This window comes from Eupeodes corollae, chromosome 2 (genome assembly GCF_945859685.1).
Source record: "Eupeodes corollae chromosome 2, idEupCoro1.1, whole genome shotgun sequence".
NCBI lineage: Eukaryota > Metazoa > Arthropoda > Insecta > Diptera > Syrphidae > Eupeodes > Eupeodes corollae.
The window spans coordinates 30,406,273-30,423,647 of record NC_079148.1 but is presented as its reverse complement, the minus strand read 5'-3'; the positions used below and the strand labels follow the sequence as shown (position 1 = coordinate 30,423,647).

The window sequence follows — 17,375 nt, the reverse complement described above, 5'->3', positions numbered from 1 at the left end:
TATTTTTTCGATTAAAAATAACAATTACAAATAAAATAAACAATGAAAAAAAAATTAAAAACAATACCACGGAATTACTAAAGTGACATATTTATTTATTTTATTTCTACAATTAGTCTACTATACAAAAAAAAAAACAATATTATTTATTTTTATTTATTGTTTTATATTTTTCTTTTTTTATATATATTTAATTTTGTCTACATCAATCAACAATAGAAATGGTACTATACGAAAAACAACAAAAAAAAAAGAAAAGATATTAACCAAATTGAGACACAACAAATAAAATAAAACAACAAAACGATGATATGAGTAAAATATTTTTTATTTTAGATGTATACTTAAAAACAAAAAAGAAAACAGAAAATATACCGAAAGAAACGATTTTTTAATTACAAAACAATGTTTTGTTGTATGTTTTATCTCTTATTAAACATTTGCTAGTTTTGGAATGATGGTTTTGTAGATCTCCACACCTCTAAGGTAAGTTTCAGCTTTGAGGAACTCATCGTTGTCGTGAAGGAGCACTGGCGTGTGATTCATTGGGGAGAATCCTAAGGCTGGAATTCCAACCTGAGAAAACGGATAGGTACAATATTTTCATATGTTTATTTAATACTCTTCGTGTCATGTGAATAGGGCAAAACCTCATTTATATTGGAAAACCAAAATGTAAAATGAATGAGATATGAATTAAGTTTATATTGCAAACACATATTTTGAGTTGAGATGATAAATACAAGTTTTATGGCGTTTTTTTTATAATAAGCATACACTCAAGGGGATATTACTACCCTTTTTGTGTAGAGGCACAGTGTGAGCACTAGAAAGAGGATTTAAAAGGGGATGTCGGTGCACATTGGTTTTGAATTCCTGAATATTGCAATGACTAGGAAAGACAGAGTGTGGTAAGCATTTCACATTCGCGTAGTACGGCTAAAGAACGAATCTCTGTATTTGACAGTACGGCCGAAGTTGGTCTCGAGAGTATACTGATGAGCACCCCTAGAAGCGCGAGTATTACGGCTAAACTGTTTAGGGGGAGGAATGCAACTGGCCATATCACTAGAGCATACGCCGTTAAAACAAATGTAAAAAAGGGTCAGACAACAGACCTTACGACGATGTTCAAGCGAAGTGAATGAGCTTATGATGATATTATCATCTCTCAATTTAAATGCTCTACGTTCAATACTATCCAAGAGGCTTAAGTAAGTTGCAGGAGCACCAGCCCAGAGATGGGAGTTATACTCAAGCCTTGGACGTATATAAGTCTTGAAGAAAACAGTCAGATTAGAAGGTGTGAAACATTTCTTGCAATGCCTAAGGAAACCCAAACACCTTGCGGCATTTTTGGCGATCGTTCTGCGTATGGGATCGATTCAAAAGATTAGGTTGGTGACACGCATACCGAAGATAACCAGATGTTCAGTCTCATTGATGCAAGTGCCATCCATCCTCGCTTTAACGATACAAGACAGCATTTGGTTTTTTAATTCCCCATTGTACAATGCTGATTAGGTCGGAGTTAAATGAGCTAATCATATTTTTTTCGTTGCAGTTCCACATCCGAAGAGGGATGTGCGTCTAAAAATGAATATGAAAAGCTAAGAGTACTATCCTCACCGAAACAATGTATTGTATTAGATGTTGGAGACAGGAGATTATTAATAAAAATGAGAAAGAGTGTTGGAGATAGAACAGAGCCCTTGGGGACACCAGCATTTAAATTATAGTTTTCAAAGTTGAATTCATCCAATACTACTTGTATTGAACTATTCGAAAGGTAATTACTAATCTAATGAATCAAGGATTCATGAAAACCGAAAGCACTCATTTTTGATAAGAGAGCCTGCTGCTGATGAGATCAAGTCTTCGAAAAATAACAATGAAAGGAATTTTTTCTTAAAAAAATGACTTTAGTATTTCGTTGCTTGCACTTTACTGAGCTCAAATATTTTTTCACTGGTTTAGCTTTGCTTTGTAGTGAATTTAAACCATTTTATGTTAAATTGTTAGTCATGACAACAATTTATACCGAGAATATCGAGGTGTTTAGTCTCATTGATGCAAGTGCCATCTTTCGTAAGAAGGTCATAAAAAGTACCTGTTTTTTGTGTCACATAAGTGGAGAAGAGATCTAAATTAACCTATTAGCTTAGTAGTAAAAATTTGATAGAATCAATAAGTATGAGTAGAGGTAAGATTCTAACCAAGGAGGAAATAGACCAAATTCGAGCTTACCGGGATCTTGGCATAACCATCCGTTTTATATAGAGAGGTATGGAAAAAAACACAAAAGAAGAGCCAAGAAAACCACATTATTTTAAGAAATGCGCTCGATAGCAAGATCTGTTTCAAATTCAAGGCTTTCCATTAGTAAAATCCAAGGAGAAGCTGGGTTAAAGGCTAGTAGATCGACTGTTTCTTTCATTCGGTGATACATCAGTGCCATCTTTCGTAATAAGGTCATAAAAAGTACCTGTTTTTTGTGTCACATAAATGGGGAAGAGATCTAAATTAACCTATTTAGCTTAGTAGGAGTAAAAATTTGATAGAAGGAGGAAATAGTCCAAATTCGAGCTTACCGGGATCTCGGCAAAACCATCCATTTTATAAAGAGGGGTATGGAAAACAACAAAACGTAATTTTAGGAAATGCGCTCGATGGTGGGATCTGCTTCAAGTTCAAGGCTTTCCAGTAGTAAAATCAAAGTAGAAGCTGGGTTAAATGCTAGTAGATCGACTGTTTCTTTCATTCGGTGATACAAAGGCAGACCATGTGCGACACCAAAAAAATTAAGAAAAAACCACAATGGAATGGTACATGCAGGAGCCAACGCCTTAATTTTGCAACAAATGACATCAGGTGGAATCGAGCTTGACATACCGTCGTCTTTTCCAATAAAAACAAAATTAATTTGGACGAGCCTGATGGATAAAGTTGCCTTTTCCATGATTTAAGAAAGGCAGACATCTATCTTCAAAAACGGCACAGCGAAGGAGGCTGTGTAATGGTATAGGGAGCAATCACCTATTCGGGGGCAATGGAGCTGGATTTTCAAAGTTCTAAAATCACGACATTCACTGACAAAACGATTTTGGAACCGGCTTTTCCGCAGTTTTCTGAATTATTTGGTGGACAACAATGGGCTTTCCGACAAGATAATGCAACAACTTTTTGTGAACCTATTACCATGGTCCCCATACTTTCCTGACGTTCAAGAAGGAGGACGGCTATACAAAAAAAATTAAGAGATTATTGATGCCAGAAAACGGTTCTGAGCCCAAATTTTTCTCAATTATGTAACTCTATGAATCCATACACCACACGTTACTCAAAGTAATTCAGAAATCAGGAGGCAGCACACATTACTAAAAACTATTTTGATCCATTCAATAAAAACAGTATTTATCTAAACCACAAGACTTGTTTTTATTTTCTTTACTTTAAGAGATCGTACAGGTCCCTATTCATGTGAAATAAAAAAAACGGTACTTTTTATAACCTTCTTCGGAAAAACCGCCATAAAACTTGTATTTATCAACTTAATCCAAAATTTGTTTGCAATATAAACTTAATACATACCTCATTTATTCGACATTTGGGGTTCTCCAAAAAAACTTAAGGGTTTGAAAACATATTGTCAAATAGAAAACGAAAAAGCTTGTCACTGTTAACCCTCTAATGCCTTATTTTTGTATTTGATTCAAAAATTCAGCATATACTAAAATGCATGTGATAAACACGAATCTGAAATCAGTTTTTCATTACATAAAAGTATTCACCTTTTACAGGTAAAAATAAGGAGACCGCCTGTAGGCGGGCTCAGGTCTTATCATGAAAAAAAAATAACACAGGTGTAACATAATGGGTTATTCAAAATATTTTATTTAAATGCTGAAAAATAAAGAAAATCAAGAATAAACCTAACGTTGATGAAAAGTCATAAAGCAAGACTTTGAGGTAGAATTACAGAGGTTTATTTTACATTTTGTGCAATATGCTTGCGTCTCCGATTTACATCCCGGTTGCTTGCAAGTTTTCTTACCATTGCGGTCCTGAAATATGCACCAGTGGCCAACATTATCATATCGAACTTCTGAAGTCGGAAAGTAAGACTTTTTTGATTTCGAAGGTGGTGGTATTGGTGATGACACTGGCCGGCCTCTAGGTTTCTTGGAATCGGTTGAAATTATGCACAAAGTCTCAGCTACTTCTGATCGAAAATTTGGAAGTTCAATGGTGACTTCCTTGTTTGACCTATGATAAAGGATATAAGCATTTACCATCGCCACATCCAATAGATGAAAAAAAATTCGATTTGTCCATTTCCTTGTTTTCATACGAATGTGATATCGACCTAGAAGACCATCCATTAGATCGACACCTCCCATATGTCGATTATACTCTTTTATAATAAATGGACAGTCAATTTCGATCTTCTGCTTCGTTTTTCTATCCCATCGTGAAGATGTGGAAGGTCCTGGGTTTGACATGTTTGATAAAAAAGGTTTAACACCGCAATAAGTAGATAAAAGTCGAACGCTCTTATTGTCCATCCACAAAACGCTGCTAATATCAATGCCGTTTACATTAGCAACGTATTCTTCCGAGTAACCTCGCTCAACTTTGCGCTTCGCCAGGTCCGCTTCGGTGGATAATTTTATATTTGGAACTCGATTTGATCGAACTGTTCCCAAACTATAAATTCCTCGACTTCTTAGGTATGTAAGAAGCCCTATTGACGTGTAAAAATTGTCAAAATATACAATATGATTTACGTCATCTGGAATATGTTTTGACAAGCGCACGACGACATTTGAAGATGCTCCAAGATCTGGTGCATTTACAGGCACCACATTATCTCCTGCACCTGAGTAAATCTCGCAAGCATACGAAAATCCCATACTATCACATAAAACGAACAGCTTAGTTCCCCATTTATGTGGTTTGGCTGGCATATATTGACGTGTAGGGTTACCTCCCATTTTTGTTGCACACATTTGTTCATCAACACAAAGCCGATGTAACATAGGAATAGACCCAAAACGTTCATTGAAATGATTTATCAATGGTCTTATTCGGTGTAATTTGTCGTATCCAGGCTGGCCCTTATGCACCATGGTAGAATTGTCGTTGAAATGGAGAAACTGACGTATTTGTTCGAACCTCATTCGAGTCATTGCATTTCGGATTGGTTCGAATGAATGTCTTCCCCAATAAGAACGAACATTTGGATATCGGTACACAGACATAAACATCATGATGCCGATGAACTGACGAATCTCTTGTTTGTTAGTAACAAACCGAGCTTCGATTTTCTGTTGACAAGCATATAAATTCATTTGGTCAACGAGGTGTTGATAGAAATCATCAGTCAAGAAGTATTGAAAAAAATCAAATGGTGTTTTCAGAGCTTTGACGTCATTTGGCAACTCTTTTTCACCCCGAAAAATGATTTCATGTACATGCACTTGCAAGTTTTTCTTCTTCCACATAATAGACCGGAACTCCTGAGCATCATTTCGCATGCAATTAAAGGGCCCAATAAATTGACCAGTTGTAGAAATATCTGGATCTGGACCATCTTCTTCCTGTTCCAATTCGAAGCAATTTGAATTGCGTTTTCGTTTCCTGGAACGTGGAGTAACACCATCAGATACAACACTACTGGAATTTGATTGCAATGTAGCAAGTGCAGCAGCAGACGTGGAAGGCAACGATGCAAAAGAGCTAAAATTCAGACTTGCAACTTCAGGATCCATCAATAATTCAGTTGAATTTAGATTGTTTTGTAAGCAATCGTCAATCAAAAACTCGTCTTCCGAACACATAAAATCTGGATCATCAAAATTATCATCTTCATCAAAATCTTCACCATCCATATCTTCACTACTCGAAAAATATTCAACAAGGTCAGCTTTATCATCCTTCGTCTTAAAAAGATTCCTCAAAGATTTTCTCGACATATCTACATGAGAAACTTGGAATCAGTATGTACTGGGGAGAAGAAAAAAATTACACTTAACTACCTGAGGCCGCCTCTAGGCGGGCTCCAAAAAAACACTCATGAACGACACAAAGAACGAAACAGCACATCACTTTTTTTCACAAATCAACAAAAAATAATTTATTTACTTACTCGTAATTTTTCCAATAGAAATTTACCAATATTAGATTTTTTTTTTTAATTTGAAAAACGAGGTTTTTAAAAAAATATTTATTTTACAAAAAATACCACTTTTTTAATTTCAATTGAATGTAAATCGCGAACAACAAGCGCAAAGAACTTGCAATAAAAAGCAATGCACAAAACAATATGTAATCTAGAGGTAAAGCCTAACAGATTATTGAAAAAACAAGAAACCGCTACCTTTGGCACTTGTTTAATTAAGACCGCCTTGAGGCGGGGTGAGGCATTAGAGGGAATGTGAGACGAAGTGTATATGAATAAAATTTCCCTCGGAATATTTCCCTTTAGAAAAGCCAACTATTTTGCTTAATGAACTTGGATCCAAAGTTCCTTAAAAACCTTAATTTTGAAAACAATTGAATTTGAAAAAAAAAAACACTTTTGAAGAAGCGAAACATTCCGAGGAAAAATGTATTCACGATTGACTCAATTATAAAAATACCTGTCGGATATATCGGCTGTCAGTTCCACCGGGGAACACTTCAAGCTCAATTTTTAGACCTCTTAAAAAAAACATACAATATTTAGAAACATTATTGCAAAAAGTTAATGGTTCTTAGGAGCTTATATACATATGTATGTAGATAAGGCTAACGTTAAACTTGTCTCTTTTATAAAATGATAAATTTACTATGAATATAAGCCCCTCAGGAAAATATTCTTAATACATAAATATTTACAGTTCATCAATAGCGCTCTTAAAAGCTACCCAATAAGAGTTACTGTCATCAGTTTTTGTTGGTTCCACATATGGTCTTTTTGTTTCATATTCAATTGTGATATTGCCACCCGCCTCTTCACACCATTGAAGTAACTTAATATTGTTTTCAAAATTAGTTTAAATTTGCCAAGGAATTTTAAAAGTCTCTAAGTTACCTGTTTTTCAAAAACTACATGATCCACATTAATGGCTAGCCTTACATCAAATCCTACCACTAAAAGTGCTGGGACAACATTTGTTTGAACGCCTCCTTGTAGACGGGTCAAATTAACTGTTGTTACATCTCCAACTTTAAGATTTGTATTTTTCTCTAAGTGAAGCACTTGCTCAGCTCGAAGTCCCATCATTTTATTTACTATATATTGAAGCTTCTCACCGGCTGTATTTTTGTGCAGCAATGACCCATGTCCAGTAGTTCCTCTAATTTTAAAGAAAATTCCTAAAAAAAATATGATTTTCAATTGTGAAAAACTTAATTTTGAACTTTATATAACTTACTCCAAATACTACGTTCAGCATAGAAAACAGGATAGACTTCACCCGGGGCTGCTATTCCTTCGTCCAGAGAAAACCCAACATTTAAGTTTTTGAAATCATCGGTTAGAACAAACGGTTTCATTCCACGTCCACCACCGAGTTCTTCATCTTGGATTTTTCAATTTAAAATAGAAATTATTTTCATTTTTGATTCAAAAAGGGTTTTGAAATGTTTGGTAAAAAACCTGCTACAAAAGTTAGATGAATTGTCCGTTTAAAAGTTTTGCCTTCTTTCTTAAGAGCTCGAATTGCTGACAGATATTGCATTCCAACACATTTCATATCTTGTGCTCCACGTGCAAATATTCTACCTTCTTCGTCCATATCAGCCCCAAATGGTGGATGTTTCCAATTTTCTTCGAAAACAGGCACAACATCCATGTGTGAATTTAAAACAACAGCTGGTAAATCGGGCTGAGTTCCGATCCATGTTATTACTACAACTGGATTTTCCGAATTCACTGGGTAGTATATTTTAAGGGGAAGATTAAGATCAGAAGCTTGTCGTTTTAAAAATTCAATGCAGGATTCTGAAAAATAGTAAAAATAAAGATGTTTAATGTTGGTTTTAAATTCAAATATAAATTTTGTGCATCTTTTTTTTGTTCAAATCATTCAATAAATACGACTTTTTAAGATCCTACACGAAATATTCATTAAAATTGACGTTATTCGATTATAAGTAGGAAGAAAAGTATCTCGCTTTTCTGAATTCTAAATGTGTTGAAATGCTTAAATTCGGGTTTTTGAAACATTCTTATGGCTAAAAAAAAAACATATGCAGGGTGCCCCATAAAGTATGGTGATAGTCCAGGTCATAACCTCTCAAAATTTTTTAACTTCTTTATCGCGAATCATGTAGTACCCGTGGCATGATGGTAAGTGCGTTGGACTCTCATGCAACGGGTCTAGGGTCACTGATGACAGGCCGATAGTCCTGTAATCAAAAATGTTCAATGGAGACCCCAAGTAAAAACTAACACCGAAATGCATTCAGTTGATTTTGTTATTTATGCGAAAAATAAAGAAATTTCAGTTGGGTTTTTGACATTAACTTATGTTCAGTCAAGCAATTATAATTGGGCTTTAAGTGAACTACCCATTTACGTGATGCTCATTGCATAGGACTGTCATGTCAGATGTCTTGGGTTCTGACATATCCTCAAAAGTAATTCTTTTTATGAAAAGCGTTTTCTCAATTTAGCCGTTCGATATCGGCTTAATACTGTAGATCCCCTCCATACCTGACAGCATTACTTTCACTAGCTAGCTACTTTCAGCTAGATGAAGAAGTTTGTTGGATGAGACCCCAGTTTACACAGGACTGTAGCGCCACCTTAAGTAAGTAAGTAAAGTAAGTTTGGTAAACTCGTAGAATCAAGGTAAAATAAGCATGTTTTATATTTTAGAGTTTCTCTGTTTGAATAATTAAATACTTTAAGTAGCCCATAACTTTACTGAAATGGATATCTTATATTTTGAAAAACGTTGATAGATTATATACACAAACCAAGATACAAAAAACTAAATCGTAATATTGATGACATGTGAAACTATGCCATTACGGAAATCTCGCTATAAATCTAAAATTCCACCATGTTTTGACACTCAATTAAAAAACTTAAAAAATAAAAGAAATAAGGCAAGGCTAAAATTAAGTAAAACTAGACGACTTCAGGATTTACTCCGAACTTAAAAATATTTTCATTGACTACTCCAATATTCTATACTCTGACTATATTATAAAAATTGAAAATGAATTGAAACACACCCCAAAAAAATTCTGGGATTTCGTGAAAAGTAAAAGAAAAACTGACGGTTAACAACAACAACAAGTCATGACTCCCAAATAATTTCAAATGTGTTTGCTAATTTCTTCAAAGCTGCTTTCGACATGCCTCCTTGTTTTCAAATTCCCGATTCGTTTTTCCAGCCCAAAATTATCCACACCTTAACTCACTTGACTTGACAATATGTGAGGATTCAATTGTTCGTTGTGTCTCAGAACTTGATGACTGTTTTCACCCTGGCCCTGATGGAGTACCATCATGTGTTTTTAAAAAATGTGTGTCTCATTTATCGTACCCTCTGTTTGTTTTGTTCAATGAATCTCTTAGAAGCTCAGTTTTCCCACTATTATGGAAAAGTGCATTTATAACTCCGATTCATAAAAAAGGGTCTAAGAATGAAATAACGAATTACCGGCTGATTGCCAAACTTTCCGTTATTCCCAAACTATTTTAGTCCATTATCTTAAAGATGTTATCCTTTAATTGTAATTCAATTGTATGTGAAAATCCACAAGGTTTCGTCCAGAATAAATCAACAATTACAAACCTACTTCATTTCACTTCTTTCTGCTTTGACTCCTTCGAAGATCGTAAGCAAGTAGATTGCGTATTCATAGATTTCAGTAAAGCCTTTGACATATTTTGTCACAAGACTTTAGTCCATAAACTTAAGGCCTTAGGGTTTAACGACAAATTCTTGACGTGGATCTCGTCTTATCTTAAGAACAGTAGTTATAGCGTTATATTCATAAATGAACTCTACTACCAATTTTACTTCAACTCTGGTGTTCCACAGGGTAGCCATTTAGGTCCTTTATTATTTATCTTATATATAAATGACATAACATCCGTTATAAAAAACTCCTCCGTTTTAAAATACGCTGATGACATTAAAATTTTCAAATCTATTAGTTCAATTAATTACTGCTCACAGCTTCAAGAAGATCTTCATAGTTTTAGGGAATGGTGCAATACAAACCGACTTTTATTGAATATTGACAAATGTAAAACTGTGTAAATTAAAACTATTTATTAGATTCTTTCTCCCTTTGTAAGCTTTCCCTTTTCTCTGATTTGTTTGTTATTCTTGACAAATTAACGTTCTGTGACCATTATAACTTTATAGTTAAAAAAGCTAACAAGGTTCTAGGTTTTATTAAACGTTTTTTTTCGTTACTTTCGTGACCCTTACCCTTATATGGGCACCATACTATTCAGTCCATATTAACAGACTTGAAAGTATCCAAAAAAGATTTATGCGTTTTTGTCTTCGTTTTCTTCCATTTTTCCAAATATTCACACCACCTCCTTATTCTTAGAGACTTTTGATAATAAACCTCCCTACACTTTCACAACATAGACAATTATATCCAATATTGTTTTATTTTAAAATTAATTTAATGGTTCTATTATATCCGCAACAGCTCTGAATCGTCTAAATTTTAACTATAGTCAAACTTGCATAAGAAGACAGATACCTTTATGTCCGATCTTTAGCAGAAATAACCATGGTATGAATAGCCCTTTAAATCAATTGATTTCAATCTTCAATAAATTTTGAACAACTAATCTTAAACTCTTTTACTCTGTCATATTTGTATCAATTTTTGAATTGTTTTTTAATTTGAAGAGTTCCTAATTCTTCAAACTTGGCCTAAGATTTTATATGTGAATAACGGTTTAATTGCAATTTATAAAGGGTGTCCCAAAATTAACGCAAGATTTGAATTTAATAAGGTTATTAAAAATGGAGCGTTACACGATAGAACAACGTGTCTTCATTATTAAAGAATATTTTAAAAATAGTGAAAGCTTGGCGGCTGCAGTTCGAAAATTTCATACAAAATATGGTCGGAATAGTGATTTAACTTCGTCAACTGTGAAGAGATTAATTGAAAAATTCATTGAGACTGGATCCGTTGGAGACGCCAAACACACTGGTCGTCCAAAAACAAGCCGTTCAAATGTGAATGTCGAAGCAGTGCGTGAGAGTGTTGCTGACAATCCAGGAACCTCAATTCGACGTCGTCGTGGACAAGAATTGCAAATTTCAAGAACCTCTCTACAGCGTATACTCACCAAAGATCTTTGTATTCATGCTTACAAAATTCAATTAACACAACAATTGAAGCCTAATGACCATGGACAAAGAAGAGAGTTCGTTGAATGGATTATTGAACATCAACAAATGGACCCTGATTTTTCGAGCAAAATCATCCTAAGCGATGAAGCACATTTTCATCTTGATGGCTTTGTCAATCGCCAAAATGGCCGCATTTGGGGTTCGGAGAACCCACATGTGATTGTCAAAAACCAATGCATCCACAACGCGTGACTGTATGGTGTGGATTTTGGGCTGGAGGCATAATTGGGCCATATTTTTTTGAAAATGATGCTGGTCAAGCAGTGACTGTTACTGGTGCTCGATATCGCGACATGATTACACAGTTCTTTCTGCCAAAATTGGATGATATTGATGTGTCCAATATGTGGTTTCAACAAGACGGTGCCACATGTCATACAGCCCGTGAAACAATTCAATTACTGCATGAGACATTTCCAGGTCGTGTACTCTCTCGTTTCGGTGATCAAAATTGGCCTCCTAGATCGTGTGATTTAACACCATTAGACTTCTTTTTATGGGGTTATTTGCAATCACAGGTCTATGTCAACAAGCCCACAACCACCCCTGCATTAAAGGAAGAGATTCAACGCTGCATCAACGAAATTCAGCCACATTTATGCATGCAAAGCCGTGGAGGCCATTTGTCCGATGTGCTATTCCATACATAACCTTATCCTATGTACTTTACGAGTCAATACAAATATAACTATCAAAAGACTAAAAACGGCGTTTTCTAATTAATTCAAATCTTGCGTCAATTTTGGGACACCCTTTATTAAAGTATATTTGTTTTCTTCCATGTTGAGATCTGTGCGGGACACCCTGTATAAAACACACTTATGGTGTCATATCACACAAAGGTATACCAAAAATTCATCAAATTCTACAAGGCATCCAAATATAGATAATATCTGTCTTTTAGAAAATTTTCCACAACATTTGAACTATTTTGTCTTCAAAATTTCCATCAGCTGTTTCTTCCTGCTGATTTACAACAACACCGAACTATTTGGATAGCTTTGGATAATGTTACCGAACGTGACCATTGAATATTTTTTCTTTTGATTACATTATGTTTGTGTATGTTTATGCTGTAGTTGGGTTTTTTCCATTCTTCAATTTGATAAATCTTTCGTTGAGTAATTGAAGTTGTTTAAATTAAAGTGATATGGATCTACATTCATGAGACACAATTTACGAATTGCCAATTACGAATGGACTTAACTTAAAACGATTTTTATATTTTCTTTTGTAATCCGGTATCAGAAATATATACAAATATGTACATATGTATATTGAATGTTATACAACTTTGCAGCTCGCAGATTATGTTCAGTGCAGGAAACTGAACATCAATTACCTACACTGTACCACCATTAAACGAATTTGAGACAAACAATTTAATAAATTTAATTGACAATCAACACGTTGATTATGCATTGCTCAGTACGATTCAAAGTTATGATACCATCACAAGTAGCAGCATGAGAAGTGTTCCTCATTTAAATTAGAAAAACGTTAGGCATATCCATCGTTTGATGGGTAAATTTGTTTATTTGTTTATACCTTGTTTTAAAGCACGAGTTGGTTGAAAGAAATATGGCTTTAATCTTTGTTAATATGGTTATACCTTTTTTTATGGAGAGTGTACAAAATTATCTATAAAACTAATTTAAATAAATAAATAATGTGGTGCAACAGTCCATGAAGAACCTATAGTGGGCCTAGTGATTTACAGCTCTCAACCATTGTGCAAGTAATGTTGTCAGAATTGGATAAGAACCAACAGTTTATATGGAAAATCCGAACGGCACTTTTTCATGACAAGAATTACTCTTGGAGGATTTGTCAATTCCTCGTATGAGGTAGTACCCGTGAAAAAATTTAGGTGGCACAGTCAGGAATTTAACCAAATACTCCTTGCATTACAGCTCAGCGCACTAACCATCACGCTACGGGTATTAACTAAAACTAACTTAGTTTACGTATTTTTATAGTCATCAAGAATCGTTAACCAAAAAAAACATTTTTAGCATAGCATTCAAATGCAGGTATATGAGGTCATTTAAATAAATAAATTGGGTGGCGCAACAGTCCGTTTGAGAACTAGGGCCTAGTGACTGACAACTCTCAACCATTCCTGTGTGCGAGTACTGTTGTCAGGAATGGAAGGGACCTACAGTTTTAAGCCGAATCCGAACGGCAAACTTGAGAAAGCACTTTTCATGACAAGAATTACCCTTGGAGAATTTGTCAATTCCTCGCAAGAGGCAGTACCCGTGAAAAAAACTTTAGGTGGCATAGGCAGGGATCGAACCCAAGACCTCTCGTATGAAAGTCCAACGCACTAACCACGGCCACGGTATATGAGGTCATTTAGGACATTTTAAAATTGTAAGACCTCAAAATTATTTAATGGGTGTGGGATTTCTAATTGGGAGTTGTATAGAAAATTCTTTGAATCCAATTCCGTGCCGATAAATTATGAATAACTGGTCTGAATTTTGAATGCAAATCCTTTCATCTACTTTTGAAAACATGAAATAGACGTTTTCAAAGTCCTATAATCTTGTATATTTACACTACCCTGCATAAAACACTCTTTGAACAATACAAACAAATAAAAAATAAGCTTATTTAATTATTTCATCAATCAATTAACTATTTTAATCTTTAACTTGCCATAATTTATGTTTGGATGAACACTTGGAATTCGTAGATACTCCCGAAAATACTTTATTTCTTCATTCTCTTCCCACTCCTTTATTTTACTCATTTTTAAATGTTTTTATATTGTTTAGGTTTTAAGATATATTTCGATAAAATAATTCACAGATAGATCGCGTTTCGAGTTGTTTCACATTTAATGATCGCCGTTGAACTGAAAGTGATACTGAACAAAAATGAAACTAGATAGATCACTTAGGAGTGGAAAAATTATTATTCCAAAGACCGAAGCGGCAGACGAATGAATGGTGGCTTATAAATCATTATTGTATATTTAAATAGATAAATTAAAACACAGCTATCAAGTAAAAACCTGATTCTTATCACCGGTGAAATATTTTTAGATTAATTTGTATAAATTTAGAATTATGGTTAGAAAGATAAATAAATAGATATTTTGCGAAAAGCCACATTCCCACATTAATTTTCAAGTACAACTTAAAAAGTACGTACTTACTTGAAATTGTTTTTGTATGTTCAAAATGTGGGTCATAATGTCATATATGTAGGTATATGAATTAAACAATTTGGATGGTCTTGGAATTTGTTTATCTTTGGGTTATAAATAATTTATTATATTTGTAACGTCTTTATTTTTGGCATGTTTGTTCACAGAGCTCCATGATTATTCTTGCTCTTATATTCTCAATTATTAGAAGGGAACCCATATGGATTCCGATTTAAATGGAATAGCTCCATTTAACTCAGAACCTGTGCATGTTTCCTTTTTGAACCTAACCCACTGTGAACAAACTAGCCTTTTTTTGTTTAAAATTAAGGTTTTGAGCTTATAAATACATAAATAAAATATCTAACTGACCACACATTCCACCATTCAAAATAGTTCAATTGTTCTTTGTTTACTAAAGAAATACCTCATTTTGAAACTAAATAGATTCGTATGACTGATAAAGAAATATTAAAAACATTGGTGTTTCTTTTTTTTCACTTCAGAATTTCAGAAAGAAGTAAGCTTATAGCAAACGTTAAAAGACCAGGTAAAGTATTTCCCTATATTACATGATACCTCAAATGGATACAAACAATGCCAAATTATATCCTTTTTAGTTCAAGATTATAAGCAACGTTGGAGGAGTCTCAGGGACAGATTCACAAGAGAGCACCGATGTACGACTTCGCTTCCATCTGGCAGTGCAGCTATCGTTGAGCCAGATGACAAATGGCTGTATGATTCCCTGGAATTTTTAATTCCTTCGCTCCTTATCAGAAAGTATGTGTATTATGTATAATCTTTAAGATTTAATTTCAATAATTTGGTTACTTTTCTTTTTGTAGACAAATTGGAAACACCGAAGTTCCTCTCGCAGAGAATGACGCGGTGACTGCGTCACCGAAGAAATCACGCGGCATTAAGCGCAAGGCAGCGGAGGAAACTTTTAAAAGTTTCTTGGACGGGTTGAGCACCTCTCTCATCTTACTGAGCCTGCCAATGAGGACATAGACTTGTAGTTCATGCAAAACATGGGGAATAAGATGAAGAGGTTGCCGGAATTAACTAGGATTCGATTACATTCCCAAATTTTTGAGCTCATAAATAATGAGCTGTTACAGTCTGTCAACGACAAATAAGTTTTTATTATTATTTATGAGCTCATTATTTATATGAGCTCAAAATGTGCTATAAAGATCTGTGATTCGTGAATTTTGTGTATAGCTATGTACCAGATCTGTGATTTCTGAAGTTCCTTTTTTAATAATAAATACCTACTAATTTATGAAAGTTCTTTATTGGATTTTTTGAACAGATTTTTGGGATGATACTAAAGTAATTTGTATGATTGTCTTTAGCTTAAAATTCAATTTTTTGGCAGAAGATAAAAAAATTAATTTTCATTATGTACCGACTTTATGTATCCATCTACATAAGATGCACCAAAAACTACAACAAGTAGATTGAGTTTAGACCAGAAAAAAATCGAATAGTAGTGGGAGAGAGTCAATATCCTCCCGGGATAGAGGGCAAATTTCATAAAAAAATTGATATGTATGTGCATTTTTGAATTTTTATGATTTATTTTGATGACAAATGCAGTTATAATATTAAATTATAAATATGTATATATACATACATATGTATGTATATTTTTATTATATTTGGTTTTCAAATAAATATTCCTTTATCTTATCTCTCATAACAAAGGCAGCTTGAGACGAGTTATTGGAACACAATGACCTGGATGTTGAGAGTGGTGCAATCTCACTTCGCCAAAGACCATGTATAATTTGGTATAATGGGAACGCAGAATCTCCAACCATATAATAAGGACATAGATAGTCAAAGCACAAGTTTAGGCGGAGGTAAATTGATATCACCGGCAATAATCTTCCTCTCAAAAGATGAGTCTTTGAAAATTCCACCATCACTCTGGCTTCCGTATGCTCCGATGTCTACCGTAGTAAACGTATAGTTTGCATCACAAGAGGCAAGAAGTACGATGGAGTTATGACTCTTATAGTTCAAATATTCTGATCCAGCACCAGGAGGACATTGAATATTCACATGTTTGCCATCTATCGCAGCAACACAGTTAGGCAAATTCCAGATAACTTCAAAATCCGAAGCGATTCGTCTCCAATCGTATTGACTAGGTGGGGTTAAATAAAAGGGCATAAGATGATCCCACAGTAGGTCACATGTTTCATATATGATGCTTGCTACCGTAGAATAACCTATTCGAAACATCCAGGCAAGAACTTGTTTTGGTACTCCTTGTGACAGATACCTGAAGAATTATTCTATTTAATAAAATAATACAAGAATTAATACTAAAAACCTACATCAAACCAAAAACAATCGAGCTTTCGGTTCGATCGGTTTTATCCAACATGTTTTTTCCAAGTGGGGCTCAATAAGAGCTCCAAGGATTTCAAGAGAGTGGTAAGACATTCTTATAATCTTGTAAAAATGCTCTGGATCCCGTTCTTTCATTTGTTCAAAATTCTTGGCAAAGAAACCGGTCTCATCTCTTGTTAGATTAAGTTCACGAACCCACCAACGTCTTTTCTGTTTTTCTTTTTCTTCTTCTTTAAGTAGATCGATATAGTTTTCGTATGCAGAATATGCTGCATATGCTATTTTCCCAATAAATGCAATTTTTTGCACTTTTTTTATTGAGATCCATGATATTTGTTATTATTTTGAGAGAATCAAAATTTAAAAACACATTTAATTTGGGAATTGTTATTTGATGACAGATGTCAATCAAAGTACAATCGAAAGTATAGAAGCGTAACGATTGTCAGCGCTAACACAAA

At 34.3% G+C, this 17,375-nt stretch overlaps 1 protein-coding gene across 1 annotated transcript; it reads right to left on the bottom strand.

The window, feature by feature from the left end:
* Positions 1–305: 305 nt before the first annotated feature.
* Positions 306–14,240, bottom strand: LOC129944221 (aminoacylase-1-like). Its single transcript, XM_056053517.1, has 7 exons — positions 14,055–14,240; positions 7,643–7,987; positions 7,419–7,565; positions 7,076–7,359; positions 6,880–7,013; positions 6,642–6,702; positions 306–576 (listed from the first exon to the last, which is right to left on the bottom strand). The coding sequence occupies exons 1-7, from the start codon at positions 14,146–14,148 to the stop codon at positions 433–435; spliced, it is 1,209 nt and encodes a 402-aa protein (XP_055909492.1). The 5' UTR covers positions 14,149–14,240; the 3' UTR covers positions 306–432.
* Positions 14,241–17,375: the final 3,135 nt, after the last annotated feature.